Here is a 17,887-nt window from a genome sequence, read left to right on the forward strand (position 1 = left end):
GCCCGTTGCTCAGATCCTAACCCTTGGAGTCTTATCCTTCTTATAGCCGCATTCACTGTCTTAGCAAATCCCATCCGCTCTACAGAGAAAACACTATCCATCCAGAATCTCACCACCTCCCACCAGCGATCCTGCCAACACTCTGATCCAACCTTCCCCATCACCTGCTACCTGGATTCCTGCCAGGCTGGCTACCGGGGTCTCGGCTCCTGCCTCATATCCCTTTAATCCACACCTATCCCAACAGCGAGATACCCTTTTAAAAGGTCAATGAGATCATGTCTCTCTTCGCTCAGACTCCACCAATGACCACGCATCTCACTCAGCACAAAAGCCAAGTCTTAACGATGAGGTACAAAGCTATGGGGTGAAGTCCCTGACGTTTCTCTGACGCCCTGACCCACCATATATGATGCTCAAATACAGCATTAGCCTTGGCGCCCTTGCTGAACCGTCATCCTGGGACACTGTTCCCCTGTAGGTTGATGGCATTATTTGCCATCCAAACCAGGTTACTTTGGGGAGTCAGAAGAGGCATTCTTAAAATTATGGCAAGACAACAGGTGTAAACTGAAACCACCCCAGGTGAAGTGGGGTATGCACTCCTATCCAGGTAACCCCACAGTACGCTCCCTTCCTCCAAGTCTGCTCACATGCCGTCTTATTAGAGAGAATTCCCCCAACCATCAAACATAAAACAGGGTAACCTCTGCCCTCCTTGCTTTTCATGCCTCCCCATCCTGTTTTATATTCCTCAACAGCACTTACTACTAACACATAACCAAAAGAATTTTTTTAATAGTCTCTCTGCCCTTTAAATGTAAGTACTTTCAACTACTTACAACAGCCAAGACATGGAAGCAACCCAAATGTCCGTCGACAGATGAATGCATAAAGAAGATGTGGTACATATATACAGTGGAATACTACTCAGCCATAAAAAAAGAATGAAATAATGCCATTTGCAGCAACACGGACGGACCTAGAGATTATCATATTAAGTGAAGTAAGTCAGACAGAGAAAGACAAGCATCATATGACATCACTTATATGTGAAATCTAAAATATGACACAAAGGAACTTATCTACAAAACAGAAGCAGACTCACAGACATAGAGAACAGACTTATGGTTGCCAACGGGGTGGGTCGGGAGGGATGGATTGGAATTTTGGGATTAGCAGATGCAAACTATTATATAGAGAATGGATCAACAGCAAGGTCCTACTGTAGAGCATGGGGAACTGTATTTAACGTCCTGTGATAAACCATAATGGAAAAGAATATGACAAAGAATGTATATGTAGGGAATTCCCTGGTGGTGCAGTGGTTAAGAATCTGCCTGCCAATGCAGGGGACACGGGTTTGAGCCCTGGTCCAGGAAGATCTCACATGCTGTGGAGCAACTAAGCCCGTGCGCCACAACTACTGAGCCTGCGCTCTAGAGCCCACACACCACAACTACTGAGCCCGTGTGCCACAACTACTGAAGCCCGCGTGCCTAGAGCCCATGCTCCACAACAAGAGAAGCCACTGCAATCAGAAGCCCACACACAGCAATGAAGACCCAACGCAGCCATAAATAAATAAATAAATAAATAAATTTATTTTAAAAAGAATTTAAAAGAATATATATGTTAACTGAATCACTTTGCTGTACAGCAGAAATTAACAACATTGTAAATCAACTATACTTCAATAAAATAAAATTTTTTAATATAAATAAATAAATAAATGTAAGTACTTTCAAGGGATTAAAGGAATTATTAATTGAACATGCCTAAAACTATCAGGAAAAAATTGCTCAAGGGACATTTCTAGTATACCACAATGTTACTACCTTCACAAAAAGATGTTGAAGAACAAATATAGTTATAAGGTGATCTTACCAAGTAGGTAAATATTCTCAGGAATTTATTATCAAGCTGCTTGGGAAAAGAGAGAGAAACTTTCAATCAAATATTTTAGAACGAGACTTAAAGGCAGTGAAATTTTCTTTTTTCAAGAGTTACTAGGAGGATGAAGAGAGCTAATTCCCAGAAAGGGCCTGGCACTCATGAATAAGCACACTCAACAGATGTGAGCATTTGTTACTGGAGAGGCAGTTTAGTTCACTGCCTAAGATATGGGACCCACGTGTGCTGCAATCAAAGTCACCTAACACAAGCGTTTCTAAACGCACCTTTTCAAAGTGTTCTCGCCACACCAAGAAAGTCCTCAGCATAGCGCGCATAAACATCACCTCTTGTAGCAACGATTGATGGCACTGTGCCTGTGGGTATGAATATGTGCCTGTATTTAGGTATTTTAAACATATTTTAAGTAACTGAACGTGGAGCTGCCTGTCAGAGAAAAGATCAAATTAGGAAACTGGACTTTTAGGATTTACTGTATAGCACAGGGAACTATATTCAATGTCTTGTTATAACCCATAATGGAAAGTAATCTGAAAAACATAGATAAAGTGATTCAGATATACATATGTATATCTATCTATATCTATCTATCTCTATATATCCCTCTATATTTCTCTCTATATCTATATAGAGACTCACAGACATAAAGAACATAGAAGAGAAATAGTGACTGTGACTTAAGAATTTATTGTGGGTCAAAGACTTTTCCACGTACAGAAAGTGGGATGTGAGCCCAGCCAGGCAACCCAGAGTGGGCTCCCTTAACCGTTATGCAGTCCTGCATCACTTTCAAGCCTGATGACTGTCAGGTTCTTTGTCATGAGGACAACCACAATGGAAATAAAACAGTAAACTTCTGAGGTCCACAAGATGTCCACGGTCACCCTGCATGTCATTACAAAGTACCGTAAAGAACCTAGCGTACGTTAAAGGTCTAACTTGTAAAACATCAACCGTATCCATGAGATCCTATAGCATTCTGTGTCCTCCTGATGCCCACTTCTTGCTTATAAATGAATCAGTGCTAGATACTGTTTACTGACTGACTCTCAGCATCTATTTTCATCCTCTTCTTTTTTTTTTTTTTTTTATATATATCACAGCGACTGGAAAGCTAAAAACCACATTTCCCAGACTCTCTTATCAGCAGGATTCTGGATGAATTCCAGCTACAAGACACACTTGCTTAAGATTGCAAAGACAGAGGAATTCCTTTTCATACAGGGGAAGTTCTCCACATTCGCTCACCCAGTCCCAGGTTCACAGGTGCAAGGCAGCTGGACCATCAGCTGTGATTTCCTCAAGTCCCCTGGGGAAGCAGAACAGAGTCCTGACCTTGGGAACAGAGCCACAGACGTATGAACTTGAAGCCTACCTTGCTGACTTCTACTCCTTCAGGATTATCCAATAATTTTGCAAGCACCTAATTTCCTGTTTTAACTTCCTCTATACTTAAAATTAGTTTCTGTACCAGTTACTGAATTAACATCTCTCACCTCAAACCTACCCTTCCATACTCAGCTTGTGATACAGGAGTGGGAATTCTACAAACCTCATTCCTGATTTGCCAGTGGGCTCCCTGCAAGGCTCTGCCTTCTGGTCACATTTCCACCAGTGAGAATTAAATCTCACGGCCGCACCCAGACGCAGGGATGCTGGGAAGTGTAGTCTCTGCCATACAAGCCATTAATGAATTTTACATGATTACATTTTCATTCCATCACTGATTACAAGTACTTATTTCATAAAACTTTGGGTTAAAGAATGACTATTCTGCTCAAATATATCCTTACCAATTCATCTTTCTTTTAATGGCTCATCAGAACTAGTTTTTTGTGTATTCTATAGGTTAACACGTTAAAAACAACTGCACTTTCCTCCAAATAAATTTCATAGTTAGTTCAATCATTTGTTTCTTAGAAAATGCTGGCAAAATTTTCTATATGTCTGCATCCATATTCATTTTAATTACTGCAGCACAAAAAACAAATGGTCCCCAAATGGCTTGGCCCTTTTTGTCTTTTACTAACAAATATCAAAAGATGTCTAGCATTCAGTAGCCAGCAGTGGGGCTTCCCTGGTGGCGCAGTGGTTAAGAATCCACCTGCCAATGTAGGGGACACGGGTTCGATCCCTGGTCCAGGAAGATCCCACATGCCACGGAGCAACTAAGCCCGTGCGCCACAACTACTGAGCCTGTGTGCCACAACTCCTGAAGCCTGCGAACCCTAGCCCACGAGCTGCAACTACTGAAGCCCGCACACCTAGAGCCCGTGCACCTGAGCCCGTGCTCCGCAATGAAGAGTAGCCCCCGCTCGCCACAACTAGAGAAAGCCCACGTGCAGCAACGAAGACCCAATGCAGCCAAAAAACAAAAATAGCCAGCAGTAGGTGCTGTGAAATTTGAGGGGGTAACTGATTTGAATATCACATGTTTTTTATAAACTGCTGATAAAATTGTAGATTTTTATTCTCATACTCAGTATTCTTAAAGTCTCACTAATTCATAACTTCATTTTGCGACAGCTAATGTTTCAAGATACCATTATACATTTAGGGCAAGAATCATGATTAATGATAGTAGCCTTGGGGATAATACTGAAATTTGTTTAGCTTGCCAGATCTGATCACTGTTTTAATTCATCAAGCAGCCGAAGAAAACTTGAACTAGCAGCGCGCGTGTCCAGCAAGGCCACGCCGTTGCAGCTTCTGCTTACACTACTGTAACCTCAATACCTTTTTTTTAAAAAAAACAGAAATCTTTTCAAGCCAGCACCTTGTAAGAGTCAGTTTCACCAAAACTAAATATAGTCCATAAACCCATTTAACCAGTAACACAAATGGCAAGATTTCACAATGAGTTTCAAGCAAATAGAAGAGTGAGGGTCCCAGCGTCACCCCTTCTTATTTGCGGGACCCCACATCTCCCTCCTCCTCCCCTTCCTCCCAGACCCATCCCTGGTTAGCACACCAGAAACAGGATTGGGTATGCCAGAGCCAATCCATGTGCTATCAGCAATACTGTGATTTCACAGTACTTTTTTTAACCAAAAAAAAAAAAAAAAAAAAAAAACCAGGAGGAAAAAAGAAAATGACATTTTCTTCTGGTATCTTAACATATCATCCAGTGCCCCCCTGGGGTGCACTTCCTCACCCGCCTTGTTTCCAAGACCACTGATCTCTGTATTACAGAGCTTAGATGTTATTTTGGTCACAGTTGAAACACTCAAAACAGGGATAAATCCTGAGCATTTACAAGCATTTGGGGTCCTAGCCTGGACATACGTACAGGTCATCTGAAGGGGGTGGATGCCAGGTAATGGATGGTCTTTGAGGTGTCCCCCTTAATTCCCTCCGACTTACACAGGAGATGAGATAAGGAAGCCAGGCCCAGCGCTTCTGATTCATGTTGGTCCCTGTCCTGTTCGCTTCATCATCAGAGCCTCCCTTTACAAGGGTAACTAACCCTGTCATCTGCTCTGAGCGCTGGCACTTAAACAGAAGGCACTGACCGCAAGTGTGGCCATGGGTGCCTGCCAGGGACAAGCTCTTGTTAAATGACCTACAGGTGGAATCTCACTGTTGAGCTCCTATCTTCATGTCAAGCCACCAAGCAGGTCACTGGTGACTCTCAAATCAGCTCCCAACCAGGGTCTCAGCAGCAGCTTTAGGCCATGACGGGGTGGGTACATATCTGTACCATCCTCTGCGAGCTGGTGGCACTAGGATGTAGGGGAACTAAGCGCCTGTGTATCCTATTACCACGTAAACGTCATCCACTCCTGACACTTGAATATCATCTTTAGTGTTTGTACTACAAAGAAACTCCTACAAGTCTCCTTAGCAACCAACATGAGTTGAACATCACCCCTGAATGGAAATCCCAACAGGAAGTCAAACCAGATTAAAACTACCCCATTTTAAATGCACCATTCTAGGTGAATAAAATAATGTGTTATCACAAAGCAGTTTTCTGGGCTTACTATTTTTTATATCAATTTGGAATATTTATTGTACTTCTTAATGCATTTCTTAACATCCATGGTAACCCTTAATCAAGAATATAAAGTCATCTACTTAGGATTCTTAGGATTTGCCAAAGTGAGGAACATTCTTAGAATCACAGAATGATAAGCAAATAAAGTTAACAAATATTGCAACCATCAATATCATGTTTTCCAAACCATAACTCTAACATGGAGGTATATTATTCTCCAGACCTTGCAAATTCTTAATGTCCATTTTATCAGTACTGGGAGAGTACGCTTTCAACCATGCAGCTAGCCAGAGAGACTTTTTTATATATGTGTGCTTCTCACAAAAAGCTTCTCTCCTTCCTCTAATATGACAGAAACTGTAGCTGTATCTGAAGAGAAAGTGAATTTCAATGACGACCATCACCTAAAAACATACATAAATTCCTATATCTGGTACCAGAGGTAGAGCTTACCATTTTGATGTTTAAAGAAATGACTTTATGACATCCATTCATAAATAAAAACAGAAAACTCACTGAGTAGTTTTATAATTGTTTTTTTAGGAGAAAAAAAAATTAAATCCTGATTATTAGTCATAGCAGAAACAAAGGGTTTAACACAGTTATATCAAATACAAATTTTTAAAAGCTACTTACATCTAAAGAATCCTCCTTCAGTAGGATAAGGGCCATGTTCTGTGACACCAACCTGCAGGAATAGCCTAGAATAAAAGAAGGAGCAACATACGTGAATTTACCATCCCCGCCAGGAACTCACCACGTTCAAGGTCCCCTGAATTCAGCTTCCCTTCCGGTCCCTTCCTTATCACCACGTTTAGCCTATGGGCTCACACAGAGGAATTGAGCAAGAGTGTGGAGAGGAAAAGTTCACACACACGGATTCTGACTTTTGCAGACAGCTCTGGTAGCACTGCTCAGGAGGGTCTTCGTAACTAATGGCTGAAATAAATACTCATCAATTTTCTGTGGATTTTCCTTATCCTTGTTATGCTTGTATTAGGATGAGCTTTGGATTCTCTAAAATAACAGCAAACGCTTTAGGAAGACAAATGCAATCAACGGAGCTCCTCAACCAGCATAAACGTGCCTACTGTGATATCAAGGTCCCTCACGTGCTTTTTGAAAAGGCACGTAATTCTCACAGCAGGCTTCTAAGGAAGCCTATGATACACAAAGAGTCACTTTTCCTGCGAAAGCTCAAAGCGACCCCCATTTCAAGAATTAAATCTGAGTCAAGAGTAACCCAATGCTAATTCTTAACAATTCCCATTACATTTTTAGACAAGGATATCTCTGTAGGTTAATTTAAGCAAGATACTCTTTTCCACTTTTCCTCCCGGAAGGCAAACGTATTTTCTATGAAGATCTTTCCTACTCAGACTTTGCAGTACACGCGTGACAGCTGGAGATGCTTAGTGACACAACGACCAAGGTAAAAGCCTCTCTGGACTCTTCGCCTTCTCTCCACACTCTGGGGAGAAGGAGGAGGCAGCCCCAGCCAACCCCAAGTCCAGGGCTGTCTTTCAGGGCCCTGGGCTCTCTTTCAAATCACCCTCCACCATCTTGGTGCCCCTCAAGAGAGCTGCCATCAACATGTGCTTTTCACCAACCTCCATCTTAATTTATCTCATTGAGAAAAGTCAAGAAAACAGTCCTTCCACCTAGAGAAGTGGTCCTTACAAGGATCATGGACCAATGATCACAGAAACAGGGAACAAGTCATCAGCATAAAGAACGTCAACCTTCAGAACAAGGACGCGGGTGACCATCTCAAGGAAGGGCCTTAACCAATGCTTAGGCAACAGGAGTCTGGGTTCTCCTCCGCAGAAGAGCCAAAATACCCCTTCCCACAGATGCTATATTTAACTAGAAAAGGAGATAAGCATTTAACTAGTGGACAAGTCACAGAACTGCTGCGTTTATGTGCTCAATTCTATCCAGAAGGCCCTCTTTTCATCCTCAAGAAACCCTTCTAACAGGCACAAAACAGAACTCAAGACAGACAACAATTAAGATGAGAAAAACCTTGGGGTATTTTTGGAGGGTAGAAAATAAATATTTTTGTTTATTTTGGAATGTATGAAGTATAGCCTTCACTAATGAGTGTCATTTGAGAGGACTACTTCATAAACCACCTCAGAACACAAATTTTAAAGCACAAAATTATGACTTTGCATCTAACTGTCATTTTCTTAAAGCAATACCTTGAAGATCTATTCCAGGCAGTTAACGACAGTTATCTGAAGGGAGTGAGATAATTTTGCTGGTTAAAACCTCACGTATCATTTGAAAAGCGAGAACAACTGAATAGTTTAATATCACAGGACCACATGGGCAAATACCTGTTCAACCTCTAAGAGGAAAAATAAAGGGAGGAAACACAGCACAATTTTCCACACATTTTCAAACTTGTTCAAGTCTGTATTTTAACAATAGTGATGAGTAGAAATGAGAGTTTCCCAGAATGCCACTGAAAATTCTGCACAGCAGGATGGAAATAACTGAACTTTGTTTCCCACTAAAATCTTACAAATATATTCTTCCTTTCTATAAATTCTTAGACTAAGTGCAGAAGGGAGGTCAATATTTTATTTTCATTTGCAAACAGGGATATTGGAACTTTAATCATTTTTCTTCCCTTGCCCCAGAAACTTCCAGCAACTTCATGCAATAGAGACTGTTACAAATTTAGTATAACTCACACAAAAGGATTTGCTGGTAGTTTTTGATATGAACAACAGTTGCAGAAGCAAGCTGAAATGTTTAAGCCGTCGCTTCCCGCTTGATTTTATATTTTGCAATTTAAGTAAAATGCCACTTGACAACTGAAGCTGCATAAAGATATTATGGAAAAACTCCAAGTATTTTTCTAGCCGTTGCAAGGGAGAGGGTAACAAATAAAACCACTGACACTTTCATGAATTTAAATACACAAAACTCAAGGTTTCTGAGAAGAAACAGGTTCTTTTTTTTTTTTAGTTTGGAAAACGAAGCAAGATTTTGCTTAATTATCACACAGAACACTTGCTCTAGACAGACCATGGAAGTTTAACGCAGTTAAATGTGACTTAGCTAACATGGCAAATTAAATTATGTCAATCCAAGTTTGGTGTGCTTGATTTCTAATGTTTTTGGATAAAATGAGATCAGCTCTTGGAGAACAGCCAGCTATGAAATGTCAATCCACACTTGTAAATTGAGGTCTATTTCTTTAATCTCACAATCTAACAAGACAACCATAAAATGACTGAGAAGGGAACCTCTGGGATTTCACGTTTTACTATGGCTGAAGTTAACAGCACACCACAAAAAGTGTTTAGTCTTTCTACTACCTGAGTATAATCAACACGCAAACAAATTAAAATATTACAGCATCTATGGTACTTACAGCAGGACTTGATTTTAAGAAAATAAAATCATCATTCACACTAGAAAATAGGACCAAACCAAACCTCTCTTGGAACTCGCAATCAGCGTCTTTTTTCTGAGGTGAGCATATATTGTCGAAGATATCCCAACCTAGATTTCTTCGGAGACACTTTTGGAAGGGTTAGCAACAACTGATTCCTACTAACCATATACCTAAGATCCATCAAACTACCCCTCAGTGGGATTCAACTTGGTTCCAAACCCTCAACAAGTGTGTTGTTGGTTGTAAATAATTTCAGGGAGAATCTGGTCACTCAATGTTTGAGAGTTAGTGTATGAAACACACTGCCAGACGTCAGGAATGGAACTCTTCATCTGCTCCGGACTCAATCAAGGATGCTCAGAGCAGAATCCCTTCCCATCTGAGAGCCAGGACATCAAGGACTCATCCACAGAACCACACCTGGGCACCCTTCCCTCCAGACCCTCAGATGCTTCTCAGAAAGGCTCCATCACAGGTAGGAACATGCTGCCTCAGCCTTACCTCGTGACCTTCCCCCAAACCAGGCCATCCTGACTCATGCTATTCTCATTCTTTATGTATTTGTCTTAAACAAATTCTTGAGGTTCAAGACTTAAACCTATCTCATCTCATCTACAAAGCCTTCCCTGATCTTTTTGAAGCTTATCTTTCCTTCTGAGAACTGAATTATCACGTGTCATGGTCACATGCTCAGATTCTCAGCACTCACACCTGTGTGGCCCAGGCTAAGTTACTTGGTATCTCTGTGCCTCAGTTCTATCTTTAAAAGGGGATAATGCTTATCTCAAAGGGAACCAGTAAACTTACCTAAAGGACTTAGCAGTAATATGGCAAATGCTCTGCTAACATTTAATGAGTAACTATTACTAACGCCAGCCATGCTCAGCATGTACACTGCACAACTGGTATTTTCTCATCTATTTTATTCCTGAGTTTGTCTCATAATTAACTCAGGCCCCAATAAGGGAACATAAGTGCCCCAAGCCTATAGGGGAGCATCTGGCAACAACAGAGCTGCAGGCAATCAAGAAATCACACACCTGACTTTTCTGTGAACATTACTGGGGCTGTGGCCGTGTTCCCCCAGCCCCACCTGAGAACCGGACTTGTCTCCCTGCCAATGGGCAAGAATAGGGCGGGCAAGTCCACATTTACTCACTGTCAGAAATTAAACTTCTAAGACTATAGAAATGATGTAAAGGTATCAAATAATGGGTAACAAAACATGGGGGAGGGGCGGCCAAATTCCAACTCAGATGGTTCACAGTGAAAGCGATTCCCAATGCGATGACTTTAAAATGGAACACGAACTAGGATTTTGTTCTCACTCATCCTATCTCTGTTAGAAAAAAACTTATAGACTCTGAAAACTTCACATCTATTTTCTAACTATGTAATAGATGCTTTATCCAGTCATTGTAAGGAAGTGACGACTACATGATTCACAAAGGCTATACAGCTGAAATTTCACTTTAGACTAGCTGATGCCAAATTTTTAAGCTAAAAAAGAAAACTTCCAACTCCTGGAAACACAGCTAGTTAGCATAAATCCAAGCACAGCGCAGCAGGGTCCTGGCATCGTGTCAGTTCCAAAGGACCTCAAAGCCACACGCAGGATGACTGCATCTACCTAACACTCATAGGCCCATAACAGACACAAATATCCTGGAACCTAATTTGACTAAGCATTTATTTTCAAGGTATGAACTAAAAGTTACACTTTAAATTCTCAGACTGTGATAGATGATGGATGGATGGATAGATGCATGGATGGGTGGGTAGATGGATGGATGGGAGGACAGATAGATGGATGGATGGATGGATGGATGGGTGGATAGATGGATGGATGGGAGGTTAGGCGATAGATGGATGGGAGGATAAGTGATGGATGGAGGGAGGATAGGTGATGGATGGATGGAGAATAGATGGATGGGAGGATAGATGGATCGACAGATGATAGATAAATGAGAGAGAGAGCGAGCGAATACTAAAGACAGCCAACAGCACCAAACACCTCTAAAGGGAAATGTTGCCAGTTAAAACTGTAAGAGTCAACAATCATAGACATCCCAACTCTGGAGGTGGTGAAATATGAAAACAAGGTGTCTTGGAATGGATGAAATTTAGTACCCTTCCCCAGGGTTTTCGAACTCAAATTTCAGATAGGGTTTTCGTGAAAGCTTCATGAATCTGTTTAAAAGGAGCCCTGCACCAGGAGTTATTGGCCCTGAGACCCAGCATGAACTAGCTTGGTCATTAAGTGGAGCACGACCTTGTAAACTCTGAATGTCCCCCGGCGCTCTAAGACTGTTGACACGTGAAGACCAAAGACAGCATAGGGAAAGCACTCCCAGCACAGTGCCCGGCATTCAGCACTCTTCTCCTTATTTCATGGAGAAGTAGAACTACCAGACACTTGATCTGCTTCCCAAATACCTTCTGGGTACCCTAATGTGCACACAGAATGCACTAAAATGTACAGAATATCCAATCCATATTGTGGGAGACAGACCAATAATGGTTCATATCACAGAAGGTATGAGGAATATGGGACGAGAACACAGGCTTACAATCCTCCTGCATCCGGAGCACGACCTCAGGCTGCTCACAGCCGTCACCAGTGGTCTGACGTGGACAAGTCTAACACCATGTCTAGATGTCTACACTGCATCCTCAACAGACGCCCTAATTCAGTGGTACATGTACACAATGGAACATTACTCAACCATAAAAAAGAATGAAATAATGCCATCTGCAGCAACATGGATGGACCTAGAGATTATCATACTAAGTAAGTCAGACAGAGAAAACAAAGACCAAATGATATCGCTTATATGTGGAATCTAAAATATGACACAAATGAACTTACTTACAAAACAGAAACAGACTCACAGACATAGAAAACAAACTTATGGTCACCAAAGGGGAAAGGGAGGAGGGATAAATTAGGAGTTTGGGATTAGCAGATACACACTATATATATAGTGCTATGTATAAAATAAAAAACAAGGTCCTACTGTATAGCACAGGGAACTATAGTCAAAATCTTATAATAAACCATAATGGAAAAGAATATGAAAAATAAAAAATATGTACATATAACTGAATCACTTTGCTGTACACCTGACACTAACACAATATTGTAAATTAACAATACTTCAATTAAAAAATAAGATAAAATAAATAAATAATAGAATTTTTTAAACATCTTTATTAGAGTATAATTGTTTTACAATGGTGTGTTAGTTTCTGCAGTATAACAAAGTGTGTCAGCTATACGGATACATATATCCCCATATCCCCTCCCTCTTGTGTCTCCCTCCCACTTTCCCTATTCCACCGCTCTACGTGGACACAAAGCATTGAGCTGATCTCCCTATGCTATGCGGCTGCTTCCCACTAGCTATCTATTTTACATTTGGTAGTATGTATATGTCCATGCCACTCTCTCACTTCGTCCCAGCTTACCCTTCCCCCTCCCCATGTCCTCAAGTCCATTCTCTACGTCTGGGTCTTTATTCCTGTCCTGCCCCTAGGTTCTTCAGAACCATTTTTTTTTAAATTCCATATATATGTGTTAGCATACGGTATTTGTTTTTCTCTTTCTGACTTACTTTTCTCCCTGTATGACAGACGCTAGGTCCATCCACCTCACTACAAATAACTCAATTTTGTTTCTTTTAATGGCTGAGTAATATTCCATTGTATATATGTGCTGCATCTTCTTTATCCATTCATCTGTTGATGGACACTTAGGTTGCTTCCATGTCCTGGCTATTGTAAATAGAGCTGCAATGAACATTGTGGTACATGACTCTTTTTGAATTATGGTTTTCTCAGGGTATATACCCAGTAGTGGGATTACTGGGTCATATGGTAGTTCTATTTTTAGTTTTTTAAGGAACCTCCATACTGTTCTCCATAGTGGCTGTATCAATTTACATTCCCACCAGCAGTGCAAGAGGGTTCCCTTTTCTCCACACCCGCTCCAGCATTTATCGCTTGTAGATTTTTTGGTGATGGCCATTCTGACTGCTGTGAGGTGATACCTCATTGTGGTTTTGACTTGCATTTCTCTAATGATTAGTGATGTTGAGCAACTTTTCATGTGTTTGTTGGCAATCTATATATCTTCTTTGGAGAAATGCCTATTAAGGTTTTCTGCCCATTTTTGGATTGCATTGTTTGTTTTTTTGATATTGAGCTGCATGAGCTACCTGTATATTTTGGAGATTAATCCTTTGTCAGTTGCTTTGTTTGCAAATATTTTCTCCCATTCTGAGGGGTTTTTGTCTTGTGTATGGTTTCCTTTGCTGTGCAAAAGCTTTTAAGTTTCATTAGGTCCCATTTGTTTATTTTTGTTTTTATTTCCATTTCTCTAGGAGATGGGTCAGAAAGGATCTTGCTGTGATTTATGTCATACAGTGTTCTGCCTATGTTTTCCTCTAAGAGTTTGATAGTGTCTGGCCTTACATTTAGGTCTTTGATGCATTTTGAGTTTATTTTTGTGTATGGTGTTAGGGAGTGTTCTAATTTCATTCTTTTACATGTAAGCTGTCCAGTTTTCCCAGCACCACTTATTGAAGAGGCTGTCTTTTCTCCACTGTATACTCTTGCCTCCTTTATCAAAGATAAGGTGCCCCTATGTGCGTGGGTTTATCTCCGGGTTTTCTATCCTGTTCCATTGATCTATATTTCTGTTTCTGTGCCAGTACCATACTGTCTTGATTACTGTAGCTTTGTAGAATAGTCTGAAGCCCGGGAGCCTGATTCCTCCAGCTCTGTTTTTCTTTCTCAAGATTGCTTTGGCTATTCGGGGTCTTTTGTGTTTCCATACAAATTGTGAAATTTTTTGTTGTAGTTCTGTGAAAAATGCCATTGGTAGTTTGATAGGGATTGCATGGAATCTGTAGATTGCTTTGGGTAGTACAGTCATTTTCACAATGTTGATTCTTCCAATCCAAGAACATGGTATATCTCTCCATCTGTTTGTATCATCTTTAATTTCTTTCATCAGTGTCTTATAGTTTTCTGCATACAGGTCTTTTACTTCCTTAGGTAGGTTTATTCCTAGGTATTTTATTATTTTTGTTGCAGTGGTAAATGGGAGTGTTTCTCTAATTTCTTCTTCAGATTTTTCATTGTTAGTGTATAGGAATGCAAGAGATTTCTGTGCCTTAATTTTGTATCCTGCTACTTTACCAAATTCACTGATTAGCTCTAGTAGTCTTCTGGTAGAATCTTTAGGATTTTCTGTGTATAATATCATGTCATCCGCAAACAGTGACAGTTTTACTTCTTCTTTTCCGATTTGGATTAGAATGTTCTTTAAAAGGTCAATTTTAAAATATCTAATGGATATGAGTGCTTCTGAAACCAAAACTACAAACACTGCTACACCTTCTTTGAAAAAAGCACAAAATAATATAGCTGTTAATGGAAAAAGCTGGACAGGTTATCAATCACCTTGTGAGGTTCAGACAAGCCTCACTCCAGCAACGACTAACACCTTCCTTCAGGAATAATAAGCCATTCGTGTTTTCTGGGTTGATTTTGGGAACTCTGCTTTCACTTATGTTTACCTAAACTTGGCTAGACCCTGACAGATGCAGGCGTGACACAAGGACAGGAGGACAGGGGCGGGGCAGGTGCAGCATCTCTGCTCTCATGTTTTCTGTGCCCTCTGTGAACAGGAGCCGTGGATCAATAGCAGGTGTTTTAGACCAAATTTACATGTGAAATACCTGAAGGGCTGATGTATATACATAGAAAGAGACATTCCACCAAAAGCAAACGTATTATCCTTCATCTATAAAAATGTTGCTGACATCACCAAAGGGCTGTAAGCAATGGGTTTTTATTATCTAGTAGTAGTGACGGGTCTACACAGAAACATCACCACACTTTTCTCCAAAAATATGTGTTTAGGAAACAACAGGTACAACATCTACATCTAATCCTTCAGAGACTGTTTATGAATCACATGTCAGTCTCTGGGGACTTTAATCTCACTTGCGTGGGAGTCCAAAAGGACTACAGTCTTGATAAGAAATGATTAAGTGGCTTTTTTATCTATTAAAAAAAAAAAAAGAGGAAATCCATCCCAGACAGTAGGCATTGTCTATAACTGAGGTTTTCTGAGAGTCAGGGCTGATTCAAAAGAGAACATTGAAGGAAAGGGGCTCCGCTGGAACCAGTTGATTGCGTTCCAAGGAGACTCCTCTGAATAGGACACCAGTCACTCAACTTCAGATGTTCTTTCTGTATGTTTCTTCCTGCAGTGAGCTGTGACATGGACTCTATTCACATCAACATATGAGAAGTCATGTAGCCCTTATTCATTTTATCACCTATGCACCAGAGCTTGTGACACAAGGGTGACAGAAGTCCTAGATAATTTTAAAGCAATTCAAACAATCAAAATTAGATTTTTTGGGACTTCCCTGGTGGCGCAGTGGTTAAGAATCTGCCTGCCAATGCAGGAGACACAGGTTTGAGCCCTGGTCCGGGAAGATCCCACACACCACAGAGCAACTAAGCCCGTGCGCCACAACTACTTAGCCTGTAGCTCTGGAGCCCACGAGCCACAACTACTGAGCCTGTGTGCCGCCACTACTGAAGCCCGCGTGCCTAGAGCCCATGCTCCGCAACAAGAGAAGCCACCGCAATGAGAAGCCCGTGCAGCGCAATGAAGAGTAGCCCCCACTCACCGCAACTAGAGAAAGCCTGCGCGCAACAACAAGGACCCAACGCAACCAAAAATAAATATAAAATAATGAATAAATTTTTTTAAAAAAATTAGATTTTTTTTTAATTAGTAGTTTCACAAGTCCTTTTCAAACTAAAACCGTGCTGCTTTAACACTCATGAAGTAATCTGGGCTTGAATTCCCTTTTTTCAATTTTCATTTCTGCGATGCTTAGCAGGCAGAGGTTGCCAACCCAGATGGGGAAGGGAAAGGTTCAAGCCTATTAAAAAAACCTATGAATTGGTAAAAATCATTATAATGGCTATAACTATATAAAATAATAATGCATATTTAAACTTAGTGAAAACATGCTTAGTCTCTGAGACTAAATTTTTGTGAAGAAAGCAATAAGAAAATCAAACTCTCATCAACTCTTGAATTCTCTGGCCTCTGTAAGTATGTTTAATACTTTTCAGGAAGGTGTCATAGTTCTACTGTTTATAACGGGCAGATAATGCTCATAAGAGCATCTTAAACTTTCCTCGGTCTTGAGAATGAAGAATTCTATAAAACACTTCTGTCGACGCATCTGAGAAGCCCTTAGGCACCTCTATAAGACGGTTCAAAAACGTAATACAAAAATCAGCATCGGGGCTTCCCTGGTGGCGCAGTGGTTGAGAGTCTGCCTGCCAATGCAGGGGACGCGGGTTCGGGCCCCGGTCTGGGAAGATCCCACATGCCGCGGAGCAACTGGGCCCGTGAGCCACAATTGCTGGGCCTGCGCGCCTGGAGCCTGTGCTCCGCAACGAGAGAGGCCGCGACAGTGAGAGGCCGCGACAGTGGGAGGCCCGCGCACCGCGATGAGGAGTGGTCCCCACTCGCCGCAACTGGAGATAAGCCCTCGCACAGAAACGAAGACTCAACACAGTCATAAATAAATAAATAAAAGAACGTGAATTTCTTAAAAAAAAATTTAAAAAAAAAAAAAAAAAAAAAATCAGCATCGGGAAATTATTCCTTAAGTGAATTACCTATGTTGATTGCAGTTTCTTGTTTGTCGCCTGTCAACACCCATATTTTAATTTCTGCCTTCAGCAGAGTTGCTATGGTTTCTGGCACGCCTGCCTGAAGACGATCTTCTATGGCTGTGGCACCCAGCAGCAGCAGATTCTAAATTAAAAAACAGCTTCCATTAAAGATGGGGACACACGTAAGAGCAGCACGAATGACGAAACTCTTGACAGAAGAAAGGCAGTCAAAGTGTTCTGAGACAACTACCTTATTGCCTCCCCATTAAACCTTTGTCTGCAGATAATTAATGACAGTCACACGTGTGGCATCTCAAAACCATCCACAGGGCTAGAACCCCTCCACACACACGGGCCAGCACATGCCATCTACTTCTGGGTACAAGGGCACCTTGGGATAGAAACCACCTGGCAGCAGAGCACATGGGCGAGTTATCCTGGGGCCACTAACAGGACTAGAGCTTCTCTCTCACTGCACTCGTGAGTCAAGGGCTGTGGTACAGTTAACACGTGAGAAAAAATCATTCAGTGACCAAAAAGGCCAACTACCTCCCGAGTGCCCACCTCTGGCCTGGGGACGCACAGACATCGCACCTATTTAATTGCTTTATGATTCACAAAGTAATTTTGGAATTTCCAGGGAAGCAGGGTAAATGAACATTTGATTTCACTTCCATCCATATCCAAATTCCATTAAAATGACAAACAAGGGAAAAAAAGCAAAGGGGAATTTTTAAAAAATAAATAAAGGAATGAGAAAGGCAAGCAAGCAATGACTTCAAAGCTACTGAAACTGGAAGATGGATGGACCAGTGGTTGCTGACATGAAACGGAAAAAGCTGAAATCC

The 17,887-nt window shown here is 41.2% G+C and overlaps 1 protein-coding gene across 4 annotated transcripts in view; it reads right to left on the reverse strand.

Moving 5' to 3' along the window:
• The window catches only part of LOC102998822 (phospholipid-transporting ATPase IB), a 535,813-nt gene that overhangs the window by 355,844 nt on the left and 162,082 nt on the right, over positions 1-17,887 (reverse strand). For all 4 annotated transcript variants that reach the window (XM_007164203.3, XM_057533251.1, XM_057533250.1 and 1 more), the window contains exons 23-24: positions 17,043-17,181; positions 6,548-6,612 (exon numbers count right to left, since the gene is read on the reverse strand). In XM_007164203.3, the coding sequence (XP_007164265.2) occupies positions 6,548-6,612; positions 17,043-17,181 (204 nt within the window). The remainder of the gene's footprint in view (positions 1-6,547; positions 6,613-17,042; positions 17,182-17,887) is intronic.

Source organism: Balaenoptera acutorostrata, chromosome 18 (genome assembly GCF_949987535.1).
Source record: "Balaenoptera acutorostrata chromosome 18, mBalAcu1.1, whole genome shotgun sequence".
Lineage (NCBI taxonomy): Eukaryota > Metazoa > Chordata > Mammalia > Artiodactyla > Balaenopteridae > Balaenoptera > Balaenoptera acutorostrata.